Below are 23,396 nucleotides of genomic sequence, written 5' to 3'. Positions count from 1 at the left end.
CTGAATGACAGTAAAGAAGGGTGCAATCTAGCCTTCCTTGAACAGGCATTCTGGAGCCGATGAGCAGCTATAAAGAAGGTTTTTCTCATGCCACCATCAACCATAGCTTTGTAGTTATAAAATAAGGAGCTCTACTGGGTTGCTCAAGGCCTGGGCAAATTTTTATGGGGAGATACAGTTTGTCAGATAGTCCAGATCTAAGCTGCATTGTGCTTACTAGATCATAACCAGCACTTAGAATTGTACCTAGATGCAAGAGCAAGATTTAAATGTTCTAAACAAGTAAAAGTGGGAGCAAAAGTTCCTCTAGCAATAAATGTGTTGTTGAACTACCTTTATACCTACTGAAAGCAAATTCATCTAAGACAGAGTAAAGTGATCTGATCTTAGAGCAGACTGCTTGTTTAATTGCCACACAATTCTATGCTCTTTTCTCCTTCACATCAGCCACAATGCAAAAGATAGTGCCGTGGGCCCAAATCAATTGTTATTCCCAAATAAAGCAAGCCTGACTAAATCAGCCACTGAAAACTAAGTCAACATGACAGAAATCTCAAAAGTTTATTGGTTCTACTTTAGTTGGGATTGACAATTGAATTCAGACCTTTACAAAGTAAAGCCAGGTGGTAGTAGACTTTCAGCATCACCTTTTTGTAAACTTGTTTGTGACATCCCTGTTAACAAGACTAGAGCCTAACTGAACAAATAAAAACAGAGAAACATGGCACATCAAATGCCATTTTTGGGTAACTGACCAGGGAGTAGAGAATGGATTTGCCTTAGGTTATTTTCCTGAGAATTTGACAAAGAAAGCTGATGGCTCTCCATCAACACTATTCATTGAGACAAGGTTAACAGCAACCACTAGTTATCAAGGAGCTCAATGTAAAGTTCAAATAATAACAGATGCCTCATAGTATGCCTGTGTGCTATTGTTATTTTGTGAATGTGTTTTTAATGACTCCACACATACAACTGGTAATAGAATGTGACTGAGACAAATGCCACAGATTGGCAACTTGACATGCATTACTGTATATGGGCTGAATATATGAATTCACCAACTTTCCTATATTTTAGTAGCTTGCCTGAAAGTGGAGTTCTCATTAAGAGTGGATTTCACAAACAGAAAGCTATTATTATGAGAAAGTTGGATGAGGTTCAGCATTACATTGCCAACTGGGGGCATATGTATGAACATTTTGTAAATTCTTTTTTTTTTTTGCTTTTAAATTTTAAAAACACACAATCACATTTTTCAACAGTTTCATACTGACATTCCTCATTTGGGGTCACTAGTAGTGACAAGGCCCAGGTCTGCATACCCAGCAAAACTGCTATGTCGAATACCCATACTGTATCCTGACCCCCAAACTTATCTCCATGTTTTATTCTGAAGTATAAGAACCAGTTTCAATGCCCTGGTAGAGGTGATTCAAAATTACATATTCTATCATGATAATTAGTCATGATCACCAGAGCTAAAGAATTAGAGCCACAGATGGAAGTAATTTTGAAATCAGAGTGGGAATCAATACTCATCTACCAGCTCTGAGGAGGGGAAACAGTGAGCCTCCATTTCCTGCCTGATTACAATTTATCTGCAATGGTTCTAAATATAAAATAAAACAAAAATCCCCATTTCATAACTGTTCTTATGAAGTGATACCTGGCCTTATGAAGTGATCTGTAGAAAAACAGCTATAGTTCCCATAATGACATTGTTATGGATATTGTGCTGCAAGAAAATATGCATCTAGAGAAAGTGATTTCTTGGGCTGGCAATTGCTAGAGGCAAACGGAATAATCAGATTGCTAAATATATTATCTACACTTTCAAGAAGGCACATTAATACATATTTCCAGTGCATGTGACAAATATTCATAGAAAGAAAGAAAGAAAGAAAGAAAGAAAGAAAGAAAGAAAGAAAGAAAGAAAGAAAGAAAGAAAGAAAGAAAGAAAGCAAAAGAAGAAATGAAAATACATTTCTTGTAAACATAGTGTTTTTGCCTGGCTTACCAGAACGGCGATGATGCTGGTCTTCTAGGAATTCCAAGTCAAGCATGAGGTCATCTTCATCCAAGTCACAAGAACCCAAGTTATTCAAAACATCCTGTAGTACATAAAAAATGAGAGTTTAGGAAGGGAGTCTAAATGTATATAAAGAAGAGAAGTATGAAGGGGTTATATATCTATTTATTTAAACTTCATTTTTATCCTACTTTTCTCCCCATAGGGACTCAAGATGGCTAACAACAACATAACACAACCTGATAAAAAGAAGACAAAAACATTTTAAAAAACAATTAAATATCCGTGTTATGGATATAAAAGTTAAAATACTATTAAAATACAATTAAAATTACACTTAAAAGCTAAACATCCCCCTCAAAAACTACCACCTAAAACCTCCCCAGGAGCTTTCCTCTCATATTGCCCAAATGCCTGATGACAGAGATATGTCTTTACTTGCCAGAAGAAAGCAAGCAGGGATGATATGGTCAACCCAATCTCTCTTGGGAGGGAGATCCAAAGTATATGATGCTTTAATTTTCATTTTAATTAGATCTGCTATTATAAGTTTAAGTAACTACTTGCTTGTATGTACTTCCTTCAATACTCAGCTCTGTTCCAAACCAAAGCTTTAAACATTTGATGCCATCCAGTAGTGGAAACAAATCTTTTGTTTTACTTCCTTCCATATTTAGATTTTTTTTCAATAAATACACAATGACACATATTTTCCCACCAAATCAGTGTACAGATTTTTTTAAGTTCTCATTTAAAAAACGAACCAAAGAAAATTTGTGCATATGCCTAAAAATGACATTTCCTTTCACATAATCTACGCAAAATATATTACTTGGGAATACAGGAAACAATTAATGACAACATTGTATAACATTACACTTGAATTTGTGGTGTTTTTTTCCAGTATGGTCTATATGCTTGACATGTAAAATTAAATATGGATTTCACAGCCACTTCAATTCATTTAGGAAATAATAATAATAATAATAATAATAATAATAATAATAATAATAATAATAATAATTTTATTTTTATACCCTGCCACATCTCCCCGAAGGGACTCGGGGCAGCTTGCATGGGGTCAAGCCCGGACATCAACAATATAAAAACAAAGCAATAAAACAGATCAATCAACAATAAAAACAAGTCATAAAAATCGCATAAAAAATATAATGATAAAATCTTGAATTGGATCCAAAGGAACTGGGCCAAAACTGCAAGTTATGTTGATAGCTTCACTTGTTGCAGATAATCAAACAAATGCGTGCCAATTGCAAAATATGTTCCTTCTTTTTCTTTTCTTCTTAAAACCCTTATTGCTTGAAGCAGATCCACAGAGAGTTAAAAAACTATTATTATTTTTCCTCTTTTTCAAAAAGAAAAATACCTCATATAAATGAGGGTCTTTAATTCTTAATAACACTTTATGTTAGTTAGGAAGAAAAGCAAAAGAAATTTATCATCAGTGTTCCAAAGAAGTACTGACAAATGAATGCCGACATGTCTTTTCTTTCTTCGCCCAACATGGAAAGACTTAATCACTGATTGTGAAGAAATGCTTTAGAAAAGGGTTTAATAAAACTCTTCAACTCCTTTGAAACTTTAAAATGTAGTTTTCCTCTTTCCTCACCACCTCCTTATGATGCACACATATGGACTTTAATTTATTGGGATACTATTTGTAAATGCTTTTCAGTACAGATCCTTTTTCATACTCAAGAAATGTCAAGATAGATAAACAGAAAGATAATTTCATTCACTCATCAATTACAGATACGTTAGTACTTGACTATTTCACACTCAAAAGTGAGGATGAATAATTGCTATAATTTTCTCCTTGTTGAGAAAAAAACCTAATATTTCCATGTATTTCTTTCATCATGGAAGAATATGGGAAATTATTCTGCACAGAAATACAAAGGAAGATTTTCATAGAATCATAGAATAGTAGAGTTGGAAGAGACCTCATGGGCCATCCAGTCCAACCCCCCGCTAAGAAGCAGTAAATCGCATTCAAAGCACCCCTGACAGATGGCCATCCAGCCTCTGTTTAAAAGCCTCCAAAGAAGGAGCCTCCACCACGGCCCGGGGCAGAGAGTTCCACTGCCGAACAGCCCTCACAGTGAGGAAGTTCTTCCTGATGTTCAGGTGGAATCTCCTTTCCTGTAGTTTGAAGCCATTGTTCCGTGTCCTAGTCTGCAGGGCAGCAGAAAACAAGCTTGCTCCCTGCTCCCTCCTCCCTATGACTTCCCCTCACATATTTGTACATGGCTATCATGTCTCCTCTTAGCCTTCTCTTCTGCAGGCTAAACATGCCCAGTTCTTTAAGCCACTTTTTGCACACGTGGCAAAATCTAACGTACAATATTACTTAACAAAAAACCTCATCTTTTTTAAACACAGGAGTGCCATTTCCCAGTACAGGTAGTCCCCAAGTTTTTTTAAATGGTTTTTATTTAAAAAAAACATTTTTATTGGGTTTTACATTCATAATTCATAACACTAGTACTTCCCTTTTCTAACATTTGTCTTCCCAATCAACCAGTATTTTTCCCCTCCCTCCCTCCCACACCCTCCCTCCCACACCCTCCCTCCTCAACCACAGTATATTTCTACTAATCTTGCAGATCCAGCCAAGTTACAAACAAGATAGCTTCTGTAGGTTTGTTTTTAAGTTGAATTGGTATGCAAGCTGAAACAACTTTGGATAGCATAGGGAAAGGTTAACACTCCCGTGGTGAGTTTTGCTGTCTGCTCCCTGTTCAGGAGATTTCCTCTCACTTTCTGTCCCCCTGATACCTGGATTTTGAAAAACTTGGCTTGTTGTGAAAACAAGGATTGAAGATAAACCTTCAGTTGAGACACTCTTTCCCCATGATAACTCCTTGGGGAGTGAATTTCCCTTCCTGGGGGTAAATTTCTCTCACTTCCTGTTGACCCACCCCCATTCTGAACTATGACTCATTTATAAGTCAGATGTTTGTAATTTAGGGACTGTCTGCATGCCTAAGACAAGTGGAAATAACTTTGCATTACACTGATTGTAATTCTTTAACAGATAAAAGTCCCATTAAATGTAATGGGATTTGCTTCTGAAGCATAGATAGCCACAATATTTAGCCTCGCCATCTTCCTATTTCTGCCCAATTTACATATAAAAACTTGGATTTATGTTTGTTGTTTCTTATATCATCTTATGTACTGTTCACACATCCCACCTAATTTTTGTCTTTGTTCCCACAGTGAAAGTTGCTCTGCCTAAGACCCTAGAAAAAGTGCATTTCCTAAAATGGCAAACCATTATAATTCCAGATCACTTTTCATCCAAAAGATTTAGAATATAATATAATCCAGCTGCTTTTGTTGTCAATGTCTGTTAATTGCTGTCAATTTCAATGTATATAACCCCAGGAATAAGAGATCTGTAGGTCACCCTGTCATGAATCACCCATCTCATGGATTCAGTCAAAGAAGCCACACTTGCCCTGAATTTGTAAGAGGGCTTTTACAAATGCAGGACAGCTGTGATTTCTTTACTCCATCTGTAATGCAGTCTTTCCCTTTTTCCTACTTTCTTCCAGTTCACCAAATATTATGCCTTTTATATTCAGTTATGTGTTCTCATGCTATGTTCAAAGTATGACAGTTTAAATGGGAGGAAGAAAAATTGAGGGGCAAAAAAAGAATGTGGCAGCACCTTTATGGCCATATGGTTTTTATTTGCAGATGTGTTTTGTGGATACAAACCAACTTCTTTGGATACAGTGGTCCAAACAACAATCATCTCAGTTTAGTCATTTTGGCTTCAAGGGAGAGTTCAGGCTTGATTTATGCTTGAACACACCTGTTTGTCATTTTGGAAGCCCATGTTATCTACAGAATGCTCATCTGGCACTACATTTCAGATATTTCTCATCCTATTAGCTTTCAGCAATATCCATTTTTCATGGCCATTCATAGAAATGGGAAATACAGTGAGACAGACAATCCAGGGCTCCACTCAATGGTGGTTTTGCAGGACTTGCTATAATCAAGATACTAGAGACTGATGTGTATTCTTATGCATGTAAAGCATTTGACCTGAGATAGAGTTCATCTTGATCTTCATTCATGCAACTTTGTTTACAGACAGTAAACAGTAGATCTTGTTCATTTCTTCTATGAATGATAGTCGCTCACTTTTATCTTGTCATTGCTGCCAGCCACTTCTTGTGTGCTGCTTTCCGGCACACGAAATATGACTTGCCTCTTCATATGATCCAATGTTCTCTTAATCAAATGATGCAAATTACCATCCAATTACAGCAATATTGTTACAAAGTCTTGACTAATGCTTGTGACATTTTGTGCTCTGATTGCAAACATTATAATGAATCTACATCCCATTAATACCAGATGTTTATTAACAAGCGCTCAGGCTTTTACTGTGTCTGGCTTCTTGTTCAGCAGTAAATTTTGGCTATACTCATAATCAAATTCGCCATCCACAGGGATAAATCATCTGTATTGTTATATCATCATTTTGTCAAACTTGAACTACTATTTTGCAGCCGCAATCAATCAAATTTTAGTTTATGCTCCGTTTACTGATACATTGAGGACTCTTGTTTGGGAAAAAGCTGAAAAGAGATCAATTTGTTTTAAAAAATGATATGTCACTATTTGGCCTAACATTACATTTACAACAAGATGAAAAAAAATTAAAACATGGTAAAAAAAAAAATAGCCAACCATAAAGCAGCTTTTTTTTAAAAAAAAAAAAAAAAGATAGCCAACATTTTTTCTAATATCAATAAGATTAGCAACCATGAGCTAAAAAATACACAATGGCAAATACAGCTGCTGGGCTTCCTTTGGTGCATTTACACTGTAGAATTAATGCAGTTTGACATCATTCTAGCTGCCATGGCTCAATGCTATGGAATCATGATAGTTGTAGTTTTACAAGGTCTTTAGGGCTGGTGCCCTCATCAAACTACAAATCCCAGGGTCCGTAACATTTGCCATAACAGTTAAAGTGGTGTCAAATTGCATGAATTCTACAGTATAGATCCAGTTCCAGAAGTTGTGTTGAAAAGTAAAAATTTAGCTTGCTTGTGGAAAGAGTAAGCAAGCAGTCTTTCTAAAGATGGCATAATCCCAGGACTTCTTTCTGAGAAACAACTATGGCAATCTTATTTTTGTAGATGGGAGTTCCACCTCCAAAGTATACCATAGTCAAAGAATACAGAACTGTAGATTTAGAAAGGATCCCTGGGTCATTTAGTCCAAGCCTATGTTAATACAGGAATCCACAATGAACACATACAGTTCTAAGAAGATTTCTAGAAGCAATATGTTGATCATATAGGAAGCCACCAAATATTGTGTTGGACTACTGATCAAATAAATTATGCATTTTGTGCAGAATAAATTCTCAAAACACTTTGGGTTGAGCAAATACTTTGCAGAAATATTCATGACCCCCCCATAGTGAGGGAAATACTATGGAATTTATTCATTTGTCCCTGAGATTAATAATATAAGCATATATCCAATGGAACTCTACATACATTTTAGCACAAACTCCAAAAATGGCAGGAATAGCTTTTTAAAACAACAGTGAGATAATTATACAATTAAAAGATGCAAAGTGTTCCCAGCAACAACTAATTCATCAAAGATTTTGGCAAAAAAAGCATGAAACAGAGTCAGAAAAATAGAAACTGAAACACTAAGAAAGGAAAAAACCTTAAGCCATTTAAACCAATGTTCACTCTAAGAACCATGGCTGAATAATTCATGGAAATAATGAATTGCTTCCCCTTCTGGACTCTTCTAAAAACTTCAAAGAGAAAATAAAATTACATAGAAACCAGGAAATAGGAAGAAGACTCAAAATAGTGATTTTACTTCTGACATGCTAAGATCCTCTGTGTATCTAATGTAAAGCTTTCTTGATGCCTTTCATGTATACAGTGAGCAGATTAAAATTATGCGGTTCTTGAATATAGCCATCAAATAATCATGTTTTCTAGTGGAACACAAGAGATGCTCCTGCAAGAAAATATAAATTCCGTTATGCTTGATAACTTAAATTTTTTATGTTCCACTAAGATGCCCAATAGCTTAATAGCCCTCGATGTGCTGGAACTGAAACAAAAGACACATGACTCATAATGCTCAGTTAGATGTAACAGTGAGACCTGTCCCATAATGCTGTGATGTATCATCTCCAGTATAAAGGCTGCAATTATTCAGATATGCCAAGTGATTAGACAAAATGGTGCTGACTTTGGAGTTGTTTACTATCTGATTCCCATCCTTCCCTAAAGGGGGGTTTCAAGGAAATTTGCTCTAAAATTAAATACAGCAAATGAAATTAAAACATAAAATAAATACAAACTATGCTCCATTGCTACTGGAAACTAGGACTCAGAGCAATAGGTTCAAATTGTAGGAAAGGAAATTCCATTTGAACGTTAGAAAGAACCTATTGATCGTGAGAGTTGTTCAGTGGTTGAACTCTCTGTCTCAGAGTGTGATGGAGGCCCCTTCCTTGAAAACATTTAAACAAGCTGGATGGCTATCTGTTGGGGGTGCTTAGATGCTATTTTTCCTGCATAGCTGGGGGTTGGGCTGGATGGCCTGTGTGGTCATGTTATGAACAGGTAAGACATCTAAAAAATCAAATGCAATTGGTACATTATACTTAGCTGCACAAATTCACTCCTGCCCAACAATGAAATGTGAATATCCAAGCTGAAGGTTTCCCTGACGTTAAGTCCAGTCGTGACCGACTCTGGGGATTGGTGCTCATCTCCATTTCTAAGCCAAAAAGCTGGCGTTGTCCATAGACATCTCTAAGATCATGTGGCCAGCATGAGCTGGGGCTAACAGTGTGCCTCTGATCATTTTCCTAGTAATGCATTATAGGGAAGTTCAAACAAAAATAAACGATTTTGAAGTTTGTTTAGTTTTACTTGGTAATTAAGCCAGTGCACTGCAGGATGCATATTTCTGCATAGTCACTCAGAAGCAATCCCACAAGAGTTCAGTAGCACACACGTGTACCTCAGTGTGACTGGATCGTGATGCTGAAAGTGCAATACATGTCTACTCTGGAAACCAACCCCACTGAATGAGTTTAGTGGGATATTCATTGTAAATAGATGCAGGATTGCATGAGAGAGGGGGAACAGAGAGGGAAAGAGAGGGGGAGAGGGAGGGGGAGAGGGAAAGAGAGAGAGAGAACTGTATTCATTGGTTCTGCATCCATGGATTCAACCAACCAGGGCTCAAAAAAAATTTAAATTCCCAAATACAGATCTTGATTTTGTCATGCTACAGTGTTTCCCCGAAAATAAGACAGTGTCTTATATTAATTTTTGCTCCCAAAGATGCGCTAGGTCTTATTTTCAGGGGATGTCTTATTTTTCCATGAAGAAGAATTCACATTTATTGTTGAACAAAAAAATGAACATTTATTATATACTGTACAATAGCTGTCATCACAAACCAGCATAACCAGACAAACTGTGTATCCTATCAAGAATTTCTTGTTACTACCATTATTTCCATGTACAACACTCTATGTTATGTACATTTACCGATCCTGCATGCTCTGGTGTTCTGTTTGGTGGGCCTGCTTCCAAACAAAAACTTTCCTAGGTCTTACTTTCAGGGGAGGTCTTATATTTAGCAATTCAGCAAAACCTCTACTAGGTCTTATTTTCTGGGGATGTCTTATTTTAGGGGAAACAGGGTACAAGCACTACGCTAATCTGTAGGACACCTTGTTGTGGTTTTCTGCCAGTTCACAGATCCTCAGTCTTCTCTCGCGCACTGGTTTGAATGATTGCTATTTTACATAAGGGATACAATGTTTCTATACCACTGTATGTAATGGGATTTGTGCATCCATGGAGACTGGTGTCCCAGGATTTTTTTGGGGGGGGGGGGGGGTTGAACCAAATACCAGTAGATACTAAGGACCCAGTATACCTTTGTATGCATGTGTGTATCTCCCTCTGAAATACATAGAGCTAAAACAAATTGCTCTTTGGCTTCATTTTATTCCAATAGTCTATTTCTGTATGGTCTTGACCTTGTGTTTAATGAAGAGTACCACTAAAATTGTATTATATCAAATCTCTTTTTAAAGTGTTTTAAAAATCCCCAAACCTCTCTCTTCTGGTGCTGTAAACCAAGAGACACCATACTTTGCAGCCAACTATTTCTAAGCTCCTTTCCCCTGATCTAAGACATTAATTTAAAGAGGTATCAATTGGATTGATGTTATTTTACAATAGATGGATTGTGCTATTCTAAAAAAAAAACAAAAAAAAACCTGCAACTGTCTTCCCAATCATCATTGTAAGGATTACTTTGCAGGTTTACTGTTAGACTTCCCCATCAGGAACAGTAAGGAGCGTCTTGAAAAGTCTCTGTTAGATATATTATTTTTTTCAAGGAAAGGAATGCCTTTCATTTCATATTTTTTCATGACAGGAGCGACTTGAGAAACTGTAAGTCACTTTTGGTGTGAGAGAATTGGCCACCTGCAAGGACATTGCCCAGATGATGCCCGGATGTTTGATGTTTTATTCTGTGGGAGGCTTCTCTCATGTCTCTCTTTTCATATTGAAAGGGAACAAATAATTAACAACCATTCAACTAAAATTTTATTCTTGGTGTAGATTAGTTCAAGCCACATTTTCCCTGAACATTTATCACAATTGGATCTAAGCTTATGTCTGCCATCTCCTGAATTCTCATTTCATTCAGACTGTCCGCCTATGGTGACAGCTTTTTATTGTCTCTAAGCAAACATCAGAGCTGACAGGCATGTCAAAAACTGCCTTTTGACTGTGACAAATGGAGAGTTGGGTGAACTGTCCATAGTAATCTATTTCATGAACTTGCCACTGTACCTTGTTTCCTTCATGTCAAGTGATCATTGTAAATGTTACTATTAACCAAGAGACCCAGCAGTAGCTTCTCCTCCCCACCAGCTTTTTGCCTTCTTATTTGTCTTTTATTGTTCTTCTAAATGTTCATACTTTCTTGAAAACTAAACATTGAAAATATACAACTAAAAACACAATCCAGACATGGGTCAGATATATTATATACGATTTCATCAGAAATTCATTTCTTTCATTTCCGTGATTGTACATCGTTATCACTGAAATAATCATAACAGAAATACAGTTACAATTACAGCCCCAGGATGTATCCATACTACATAATGGCCATCATAATGGCAAGTGTATCCTGGTTCTACTCTAGGCACCACCAGGATGGGACCACATCATACAGGATCAGTCCTCTATGACAGGGTTCTGGGATAGCTCCAGGAATTTGGACAGTTCCCTTCAATAAGGAATACAGACCACTTCAGTGCAGTTTGGTTCATCTGGGACTATGTGGGCATGGTAACAATCAAGCTGTACATGGACAGAACTGCCTTAAAAGTAGGAAAACATCTCAGCCAGCTGAAAAGCTGAATCCCCTTGGCATGTCATGTTAACTGAAGAGCTTCTCCTCTTTTGTAAGTTTGAAAAGCAATGAGCTGTACTACTCTTAGAATGTCACTGTCAGTGTTTGGTCAATCAGAGAACAATATTGGGAATCATGGTAATACAGGGGGTAGGCAAAGCATAGCTGAGAGGCAACATGTGACCCCTGGATCTCACTTTAGTAGCTTTTGCAGCCCCCATTAGTCCTCCCCCCCCCCCAAAGTACTTGTATGGTGTAATTTTCAAGCAAGGAGCAGTTAAACTACTGAGCTGCTGAACTTGCTGCCTGAAAGGTCGGCGGTTCGAATCCTGGGAGCGGGATGAGCTTCTGCTGTTAGCCCTAGTTTCTGCTAACCTAGCAGTTTGAAAACATGCAAATGTGAGTAGATCAATAGGTACCACTCTGGTGGAAAGGTAACAGCGCTCCATGCAGTCATGCCGGCAACATGACCTTGGAGGTGTCTACAGACAAAGCTAGCTCTTCGGCTTAGAAATGGAGATGAGCACCAACCCCTAGAGTCGGACACGACTAGATTTAATGTCAGGGGAAAACCTTTACCTTTATCTACATTTTCAAGCAATTATGCCCCAAAACCACACAGAAAGCCCTCCTCCCATGCATAAAATCTGTTTTTGCACCTGTACGTACATTCCAGAACCCATATTAACACCAATATTTCAATTTTCCTCTGTAATCCCTCTCACAATGGAGAATGACTTCCCATCACTTCCTGTTGCCATTTTGAGAAGGAATGCAGAGAAAAACCAGGGTGCTTGGGTTTGAGGGATTTTCACTGCTGTTGTAAGGTTAGAAGTCATTTCTGACTTATGAAAATCCAGAAACAGAGTCCAATGCTCTAACAACTATGCCATGTTGACTCTACCGACAGGAGACCTGGTTGATCCCGGGGGGGGGGGGGGGTTATGGGTATGCCCAGTGGAGTCCTGCCCTCTCCACCCCCTCTCTGGATTGTAAAAGGTTAAAAAGGGGCTCCTTACCAAGCTTGGAGGCTTCTAAGGGCTCTGATTTGTGTCTGGAAGACAGAGTTCTGGAGAAGGGAGAGGGGAGGAGGGAATTCATTCAGATACAAAACAGAGTCCTTACAAGCTTGGTAAGGAGGCTTTATATAACCTTTTACAGCTAGGAAAGAGGGTAAGGGATGGGAGGATGTGTGGACTTGAGATTGTGGATAGTGATCACAATCAGTCCCCAAAGGCCCCACAAGTCCAGATCTTTGGAGGTGTTATTTTCACCTGAAATAAACCTGCGCTATCATGAGGCTTTGTTTGGACACCTCATGATAATGTACCTCCTATGCCAGGCATGGGCAAAAAAATTTGCCCTGGGGCCGCATTGTGGGCCCAGCCAGGAGGGAGACCAAGGTGGACCCGGAGCAGGCGGGGCTGGGAGGAGGTGGGGCTGGGGTGGGGCCAAAGATGGGAGGAGCAGGGCCAGGAGTGAATCACCCTCCGGCTCTCCTCCCAATGTAAGGATGAGCTGCTTGCCCCATCCTTATGCCGGGAGGAAGGTGAGGCTTTGGATCTCCCTCAGCCCTTGCTTGCCTCTCCCTTCAACCAGCATCAGGACGAGGTCTCCTGATGCCTGCCCTATGCCACATTTTAGTGTAGTATAGATGGGGATGTAGATCCTTTCCTGCTAATAGTATTATCCTGTTGCTACTGCTGCTATTGCAATGGAGAGGAGCACTGGAAAATTGTTCCCTCACTTGAAGTGAAGAACCATGAACTATTCTACCACCTTCCAAGCACTCTATCTTCTCATTCTGCATATGTAGACCAGACCAGACAAAACCGGATCCAGGCAATTTGTGTAACCAAAAGGAAAGGTCTATGATGAAGGAGAAAATTCTGACATTTATTAAAAGCCTTTATCAAATAATGATTTAATACCATGTTTACCAGTGAAGCAGTAAGAAGCTCATGTTGCTATGGAAACCGTCAGAATTACAATAATATTAACCAAACATACATATTATAGCAATGCATTAATAATTGCTATAAATAAAGCTATTAAGGGGTCACTTTAAATTTCTTTAACAAGGATCCATTTTAACTGGCAAAGCAAACAATGTAAGGAACAGAAAATTGCCATTTAAAATCAGCAATAGCTTTAATTGATTATTTCTATTTGCAGTCAAACATATCAGTTTATCCACACAGGGACATCAGCATTCAGATACATACTAAATGGTTCACAAGTGCAAACTTGTGAACCAAGAAACTAGGGTTCTTATTTTCTACCTTTAAAATGTTTTGTAATTGTAGGCTTTTAAGTGGATTGAAGAGTGTGACTTGCCCATGATCAGCAGGTTTCCATGGCTGAGTGGTCTTCAGAATTATAGTCAAATGCTTTGTACTTGGTTGCATAGCTTGCAACATATTAGGTTTCTTCATTAGCAATGACAGGTACACTAGAACCTGAAGGAAGTGAAGACCAAGAGATCTATGGTTGGCTTCACACCTCCAGTTCTTCCTGCTAACATTGCCATCACCTCTCAGATGTCATGAAAATATAAGGGAAATACGTTTGCTTCTAGAGTCAGTCCTCTACCATTGCAGGTTTGATTTTTATGGATTTGATTATTCACACATTTGATTTAAATGCTCTCTAGGAATATCTAGATCCTCCAATGAGACTTTATTGTCAACTTCTTATAGTGGCTACAAACCTTTGGTCCTCCAGGTGTTTTAGACTTCAGCTCCCAGAGTTCCTAACAACTGGTATGCTGGCTGGGATTTCTGGTAGTTGAAGTCCAAAACAACTCAACCACTGATCTAGAGATTCCTAGAGACAACACCTGGCTAGGAATCTAGCTCCTCCAGAACAATTCTGTGCTCAGCTTCCAGCAGAAATTGATTATAAGGTTGTACTGCAGGACACTATGGTTGACTCATTTGTAAAGGTAAAGGTAAAGGTTTCCCCTGACATTAAGTCCAGTTGTGACCGACTTGGAGGGTTGGTGCTCATCTCCATTTCTAAGTCGAAGAGCCGGCATTGTCCGTAAACACCTCCAAGGTCATGTGGCCGGCATGACTGCATGGAGCGCCGTTACCTTCCCGCCGGAGCGGTACGTATTGATCTACTAACATTGGCATGTTTTCGAACTGCTAGATTGGCAGGAGCTGGAGCTAACAGCGGCCGCTCACGCCGCTCCCAGGGTTTGAGCCTGGGACCTTTAGGTCTCCAGCTCAGTGCTTTAATGCACTTTGCCACTGGGGCTCCTTTGACTCATTTGTATATGGGTGGAAATGAACATTTCAGAAGTGGATGAACATATTACAGCAATAAGGTAAAGGTTTCCCCTGACGTTAAGTCCAGTCATGTCTGACTCTGGGGGTTGGTGCTCATCTCCATTTCTAAGCCGAAGAGCCGGTGTTGTCCGTAAACATCTCCAAGGTCATGTGGCCGGCATGACTGCATGGAGCGCCGTTACCTTCCCGCCGGAGCGGTACCTATTGATCTACTAACATTGGCATGTTTTCGAACTGCTAGATTGGCAGGAGCTGGAGCTAACAGCGGCCGCTCACGCCGCTCCCAGGGTTTGAGCCTGGGACCTTTAGGTCTCCAGCTCAGTGCTTTAATGCACTTTGCCACTGGGGCTCCTTTGACTCATTTGTATATGGGTGGAAATGAACATTTCAGAAGTGGATGAACATATTACAGCAATAAGGTAAAGGTTTCCCCTGACGTTAAGTCCAGTCATGTCTGACTCTGGGGGTTGGTGCTCATCTCCATTTCTAAGCCGAAGAGCCGGTGTTGTCCGTAAACATCTCCAAGGTCATGTGGCCGGCATGACTGCATGGAGCGCCGTTACCTTCCCGCCGGAGCGGTACCTATTGATCTACTAACATTGGCATGTTTTCGAACTGCTAGATTGGCAGGAGCTGGAGCTAACAGCGGCCGCTCACGCCGCTCCCAGGGTTTGAGCCTGGGACCTTTAGGTCTCCAGCTCAGTGCTTTAATGCACTTTGCCACTGGGGCTCCTTTGACTCATTTGTATATGGGTGGAAATGAACATTTCAGAAGTGGATGAACATATTACAGCAATAAGGTAAAGGTTTCCCCTGACGTTAAGTCCAGTCATGTCTGACTCTGGGGGTTGGTGCTCATCTCCATTTCTAAGCCGAAGAGCCGGTGTTGTCCGTAAACATCTCCAAGGTCATGTGGCCGGCATGACTGCATGGAGCGCCGTTACCTTCCCGCCGGAGCGGTACCTATTGATCTACTAACATTGGCATGTTTTCGAACTGCTAGATTGGCAGGAGCTGGAGCTAACAGCGGCCGCTCACGCCGCTCCCAGGGTTTGAGCCTGGGACCTTTAGGTCTCCAGCTCAGTGCTTTAATGCACTTTGCCACTGGGGCTCCTTTGACTCATTTGTATATGGGTGGAAATGAACATTTCAGAAGTGGATGAACATATTACAGCAATAAGGTAAAGGTTTCCCCTGACGTTAAGTCCAGTCATGTCTGACTCTGGGGGTTGGTGCTCATCTCCATTTCTAAGCCGAAGAGCCGGTGTTGTCCGTAAACATCTCCAAGGTCATGTGGCCAGCATGACTGCATGGAGCGCCGTTACCTTCCCGCCGGAGCGGTACCTATTGATCTACTCACATTTGCATGTTTTCGAACTGCTAGGTTGGCAATAAGGCCCTTATAATTAATTTATTGAGTGAATGATTAACCATTGACATAAAGTAGCAGCAGGGAGTTCTATACATTTCAAAAAATGGGTGCATGGAGACACAAAAAACATGCACTCTGCTTTATATCATATTCTGTAGATATTATGCCATTTCTGTCAACTCCCCCAAAAACAAATGTCAGTATCGGAAATGAGAAAAAAATGGATGGAGAAGAGAGAGAGGGAGAGAGATAAACAGGACAGATACCTTTCCCCATATGCCTATTTTGTGTGATGAGGATATACAAATGTATACAAGGACAAACCAGTTACAACGATGTCCCCTGCGTGTTTCTTTGGCTTTTTAGTTACTAAAAATGAAGGAAATCATTACAGAACATTTTGGTTGCATCAAAAACTAAGATTTTGATTTGTTACCCCTGGACATAAAAAAGCATGTCTCCCACAAAGTTAAAGTTGCAGGGTGGGGTGGGAAGTATTAATCTAGATTTTGCTCATGGGAAGTTAGCTTGGAAAATGCCATCCCAGATACTCATCCCTGACAAGTGGGTCCAACATTCAGAATTACGCTACTTTAAAAAAAAACACAAAATGGGCTAAGGTTGCAGTGGCAGTGGCAGTGGTTAGTAGATACACGCTTCCACTCCAGAAATCATTTGAGAGAGCATTGCATCAGGCTATAATTTATTCAAGTCACATTATTTTAGCATGGTCTGGCTCACAAATTTCTTTGTTGGACTCTACAGATTTTTATCAGTAGTGGCACAATGCCACTAGGAATAGACCATGTTTAATGGCTGCAATGAGAACCAACGAAAGGCAACAAGACACTGTCCTTTTTTATTGCAACCTTTGTCTTCCTTTTAACAACAAAGATCTAGAAAATCAGAATGCCTGTTCAAGCTCTTGGGTTCCCTGTGAAAATTGCATTTGCTTTTCCACACTTTTACAACATGGAATTTTGTAGATGCTGTACTCATTGGCCTTATGGGAGTCTTTCTTTATAACAGTGTTACTCAAAGTAGTGGTCCTTAAATTGACACCCAACTCTGAGCCATTGCTTGTTAATTCCTAACAAGTTTATAGGAAAGGAAGAGACAGGGTGTGTTCTCAATGGATACAAATTTGATCTTAGTACCTAGCATACTGGAAAATGAGGACTTCATCAGATAACCTAAGTACTGCTTTAGATAACTATGTTCAAGTCTTTAAGTTTTACAGCCAACATTTGTCTTCCCTCATCCAAAATTCTGGCATTCTTCACTCCATACTTACAACTGATCTATTTTCCAGACATGTTACAGAAACCAAGATTCATCAAATAAAGCCCTCAAAACCATATTTACTAACAACATTTAAAGAAAATGAAATTGTCTGGGCATGTTCACTGTGCAATTTCCCATTTAAAACTCACTTAAATTATGAAAGTATTGATATCCATACAGGAATAAAAAAAAATGTTGCATCTATAATTTTGTTGTATGTACATTTATTTGAGAATAAAAGCCATTTAGTTGTACAAAACAGGTTATTGTTTTTTAATCTGAGATTTTATGTGCCTACATCTGCAATGTGTAATTTATTATTTCAAAGTGTGTTTTCATGCAGATTCTTAACTATTCTAGATTCCAATGAGATAGGTGAGAGATATAAATAGCCTCAATTAGATACATAAAATACACATTTAAAAGCAAAAATAATAAAAGCATCTGGAATTGTGTAGTTCTTCAGCTAGACACTCTCCAACTTTAATAAGCTTTTCTTTAAAAAAAATAGAGAAAAGGTTGCTGTAGCAACTATCATCAACCTGTAGTATAGAACACTTACTATTGTATTATAGCTCCCACAAATCTGCCTCTATTTAAACCTATGGCAACTGGAAAAAAACTCGTCTAGGGAGTATTTTGGTTCTAAATCAAAAAAGTAACTTTCTCCAAGTTTTAATTCCTGCCTATCCTAAGCAGGAGAGGCTTGAACCCCACATCTATTGCACCACCTTTTTCAACATCTTAGCTCTGCTATTTTTTTATGCAAACTTAGCAACATGAACTGCTCATACTGAGCAATGTGGAAAGCCTCAAAGGGGTTTTTTCCAGATCTATTCAATACCTGAGTTAGTTTATAGGGACTAAGGTCAAACAGTACACTTTCCTTTTTCTACAGTCTATACAGTGATTTTACTATAATCTACCCTTCCGTAATCCACAAACAGAATTCAGCTGGTCGTAATTTCTGTAAGATATGTAATGACACTTTCTTAAGCTGCACAGTATCTTCTAGCGAATCTTTAGCAGCAAAGGGAGGAATAGGAGCCCTAATCCACTCTATCAGCTAGACTGAGAAACCAGCTTGATTCAATTCTTTCTCTCATGAACTTTCCAACCTCTTGCTGTGGGATTGCTATGCTAACGGGGACATTGTTTGCTTTATGGTACTCCTATGAATGAGAGATTTCCAAGAGGCCTGGTCATCAAATTCACTATTCACATCTTAGCAACTCAAAACTGCAATTTTTTTTTTATTTAATAACTCCATCGACATAACCATTCATCGAAACCAGAAATATTATGGCTTGGATGGTTCTGACAGAGGCATATTCTAGCACCGGCCAGACAATCAAGATCTTCTGTGAAGATCAAAATGAAGAACATCATGACAAGAGAAATGATCCCCACCCACAAAACAAAGAAATTGCTATTGCAGTCCTGATTGTTTTTATTCCCTATTCATATGCTGCCTATCAGAACCGACATGTATTTTAAAAACTATACGAACATTTAGAATTGCTTTGACTTCGTTAACTTTAAAAATTAGGTTCAGAGAGATTGTATGTTATTCAAGTTGCGAACTAATTTAGGGACAATCTACATGAACCACAAACCTTGGTCCTAATTTAAGGTGGGATACTCCAGATCAGCATCAGGGGAGTCTGCACAGTCGGTAGCTGAGCTAGCTGAGTGGCTGGCGAGTGTCCACACTGTGCCCCATTCCTGTTCTCACAGGGCACAAAATTGCTGGTGCTCTTTGCATCTAGTGATGCTGGCTGGAGCACCAGAGTGACACAGGAGAGGGAATGAAGGAATCAGCCCTGTCTTTCTCCTCTCCCTTGTCTGATCACTCCAGTGCTGTACCCAGCACAGTAGATGCAACAAACAATGGATTTTGGGAAGCTCTGAAACATTTCCCAACTTTTTTAAAAAAATGAGACAAGACTATATGAACTACGATGTAGCATTGGTGGGGAATCCATTCACCCCTGCCCTACCTCATTTCACCCATTTAGACAGTCCTTCAGATTGGCCTTGGATACTATGTAACTATGTTACTATGTAACTTGACTGTTACTTGGGAAGGCCAAGAGCTCGAACACTGTTTCCATCTTACATATCTTGGTGTCACCTTAGATCGAACACTAACATATAGGAAACACTGCATGAACACCAAGCAAAAGTTGCTGCACGCAATAACATCCTGCGGAAACTTACTAGCAGTGCATGGGGTGCAGACCCACAATTGATAAGAACACCAGCCCTGGCCTTGTCTTTCTCAACTGCTGAGTATGCCTGTCCTGCCTGGCACAAGTCTGTCCATGCAAAGCAGGTGAACATAGCACTGAACGAAACATGTAGAATGATCACAGGATGCCTTAAACCTACCCCTGTTAATAAACTCTACAAGCTAGCTGGCATTGCCCCTCCCCCCCCCTCCGATGTGTGAAGGGAAGTTGCTGCTAACTGCGAGAGAAATAAGGTCGAACACTGTAAAAGCCACCCACTGCATGACTATCAGCCTCCTCCCAGTAGACTCAAATCAAGGAAAAGCTTCATGAGAACCACCACTCCTTTTAATGTTCCTCCAGCAACAGCAAGGGTGTCCCTCTGGGCAGCTAAACCAGGCAATCCCAACTGGATGGCCCCCCATGAAGGTCTTCCTCCAGGGGCAAACCAAGAATGGGCAACTTGGAAGTCCCTGAACAGAAGCGGAGTTGGCAGATCAAAAGACAACCTGGCAAGATGCCACTACCTGGAGGAATCCTCCACCATGTGTGACTATGGAGCAGAACAAACAACTCCACGTATGTATGCTTGCCCACAATGTCCTGCCTCATGTACTGAGGAAGAGTTATTTAAAGCTATGGACAATGCAGTAGCTGTTGCCCGCTTTTGGTCTAAAACTTTTTAGCTGCTTTTGATTCCTTTATTTTATCACTTTTAAACTTATTTATTATGCAATGCTTTTGACACTAAATAAATAAATAACTGCTACATCAAGTAGCAAAATCTCTTTTCTGAGGTACAGACGAATCCTCAAAAGGAGAGAGACTTTGACTATGTTTGCAATGAACTTTAACCATGTTATAACACTTACCTAAGTAATTCGTTATGCTGGATTAAAGCTATTTCGCTTTTGTTGATTGAACCAATCAGCACCTTTTATTAGTGTACTCAAATCTTTCTGCTTAGCTAAACTACAAGTTGTTGAAAGGGGAGGGGAATATCGTATTTTCTTATTAGAAAGGAGAGAACTGAAAATGTACATTTCAGTCAATTGCAGCCCTTTCCTGAAGTTCTGCAAATCTCTCATAAATATACTACATCTCTAAAACGAGTCATATTCTACACAATCACAACTATAAAAAATAAATAAACCAAACAACAGTAAAGATTAAATGTTGATGGGCAACATCTCTATCAAGTGGACTGTTAACTGTCCTTTACTTGAAGTCCTTGGAGTAAGTGATAAACTTGGTACTTTTTTATCCTACTGAAAGTTATTTACTGTCCATTCCTCTCAAATTATTCATAAGATTTATGGAGAAATGGGCTGTAGAAAACTCTGATTCAAAGTTGATAATTGGCTTGTAAGATGTAAATGACAAAAAAGTATGCACAAAAATCTCTTTTGAGGATGTCCAAATTGTCACAAGTTTACATACAATCTGTTTGTTCTCTGGCTTCGAATATTGAACAACCAATAATAGTTAGGATTTTTAAAGGCTTCCCAGAAGAGAATAGAGCAAGACAATTAACTGCAAAAAAAAAAATCATTAACACCCACATTTCAGTTTTCAACAAACATAAATCGCAGCATTTAATTGTCTATCCCCTATAAAAAATCTGATAGTATTCTGGGGTTGATTTCTTTTAAAATGTCACATGCTACCCTTAAAAACATACAAGGATTATCGTTAATACAAATACTAATAAAAGTTAACTTTTAAAATAACTTGCCAAAATGACAAAGTCCAACAAATTCTTCACTTGCCTTGCAGACAAATTTATTGTCCAGAAGGTAGAAGAGGCAACAAGGGGATAAGCTACTCTGGATCTGATCCTAACCAACACTGAGGATCTGGTCAATGGAGTGGAAGTGGTGGCATCCTTAGGTGGGAGTGATCATGTTCTCCTGGAGTTTGTGATACAAAGGAAGGGTGAAACTAGGAGAATTAAACATGCATTCTAGACGTTAGGAAAGCTGACCTCAGGAAATCTAAGGAAATACAGAGCATGATTCTGTGGACAGAGATGGTAGTTAAAAGAGATGGTAGTTAATGATGGATAGGAGTTTCTTAAAAGTGTGATACTGAAGGCAAAATTGAAAACAGTGCCGGCAAGTATAAAAATAGAAGGAGTGTAAAACAACCAGAATGGATATCCAAAGAACTTTTAACTGAACTAAGATGTAAAAGAGACATGCACAAGAAATGGAAAGGGGGGGAATCATGAAAGAGGAATTCAAGCAAATAACCAGCATATGTAGAGAAAAGGTTCATAAGGCTAAGGCACAAAATGAGCTCAGGTTTGCCACAGAGATTAAAAACAATAAAAAAGGATTATTTTTATTATGTCAGTAGAAAAAGTAAGAAAAAAGAAAAGGTAGGTCCTCTGCATGGAGACGGTAGTAAAATTCTAACAGGGATAGGGAAAAGGCAGAATTGCTCAACACCTTCTTTGCCTCAGTCTTCTCCCCAAAAGACATCGATTTCTACCCGAGCAATATGGAGCAGCCAGGGTAATAGGGGAAATGCAACCCAAAATAGAGTATTGAAGGAACTAGCAGAAGTCATTTCAGAGCCACTGGTGATAACTGAAGTGTGGCAGTAGTTCTTTCCTGGGAAGCTGTTAAACAGAGGCTGTTTAAAAGGGGCTGCTTTGATTGTGTTTTGCCTGCATGGTAGAGATTTGGACCGGATGGCCCAACTCTATTATTTTATGATTCTATGCCTAAAAACAATAGCTGCATTTACTAAAAATCCATATTGCTCGAGGGGAAACTGAAAATCCCCCAACCCTCCCCAATATTTCTGATGCTTGCCGAGATGAAATGGAGAAAGTTTGATCTATTTGTCACTTATCTCACATACAATCATAGAACTGGAAGAGATCACAAGGGTCATTCAGTGTAATCTCATTCTACCAACCAAAGCACTCCTGACAGATGAGCATCCAGTCTCTGTTTAAAAGCCTCCAAAGAAAGAGAGTCTGTCACACTCCAAAGCAATGTACTCCACTGTCAAACAGTTCTTACAATCAGGGAGCTTTTAGTTATGTTAGTTGGAATCTCTTTTCCTGTAGTTTGGGCTCATTTCTCCCCTTGTAACTCAGGGTGAAAAATCTGCATTCCTAATTTATTCACAACACCTATAATCCTTTCCCTCCTTTTAGTTCCATGGAATGTAAGCTACCATTTTTCTAGGGCTCAACTTCTGTGCCTTAACACACCTTTTTTTACATGAAGACTGAACTTGTCATGGTAATATACCTGTCAAGCTTTACCTCCATATGATCTCAAACATTTCCAATCCCTGGGATAAGATAGTGCAGCTTTCATAATACCATAGGCTTTCTACTTCCCGTCTATGACAATATTATCAGCAATAATAATAAAACAAGTTCCCCCTCTCTTTCACACACAACCGATTTCTTCATCGGGATCTCATTTTGAGTGAAGCTTTAATCTCTAAAGTGTTTACTTGCTTTCCTCTCTCTTCACTCCATTCCAGTCTCCCTGATAAATGTTTCTAAAAAATTATCATTTGGTTATTAGGAGAAAATAAGGAAAGTCATAGTTTATGATTTAATTGAAAGACTTACTTAGGGTGCTATGCAGGAAAAAAAATGAGCTGTCTATCTATGAAATGCCCCCTCCCAAACATTTCATGTTTCATTAAAAAAGGATATGCTGCCACCCAGTGATAAA

At 39.2% G+C, this 23,396-nt stretch overlaps 1 protein-coding gene across 4 annotated transcripts in view; it reads right to left on the bottom strand.

Annotated features, from left to right (window-relative positions):
* The window catches only part of ccser1 (coiled-coil serine rich protein 1), an 815,269-nt gene that overhangs the window by 625,199 nt on the left and 166,674 nt on the right, over nt 1-23,396 (bottom strand). For all 4 annotated transcript variants that reach the window (XM_062983628.1, XM_062983630.1, XM_008111053.3 and 1 more), the window contains exon 4: nt 2,021-2,114. In XM_062983628.1, coding sequence (XP_062839698.1) covers nt 2,021-2,114 — 94 coding nt within the window. The remainder of the gene's footprint in view (nt 1-2,020; nt 2,115-23,396) is intronic.

This window comes from Anolis carolinensis, chromosome 5 (genome assembly GCF_035594765.1).
Source record: "Anolis carolinensis isolate JA03-04 chromosome 5, rAnoCar3.1.pri, whole genome shotgun sequence".
NCBI classification, from domain to species: Eukaryota; Metazoa; Chordata; class Lepidosauria; order Squamata; family Dactyloidae; genus Anolis; species Anolis carolinensis.
This window is presented reverse-complemented; position numbering and strand designations above follow the sequence as displayed.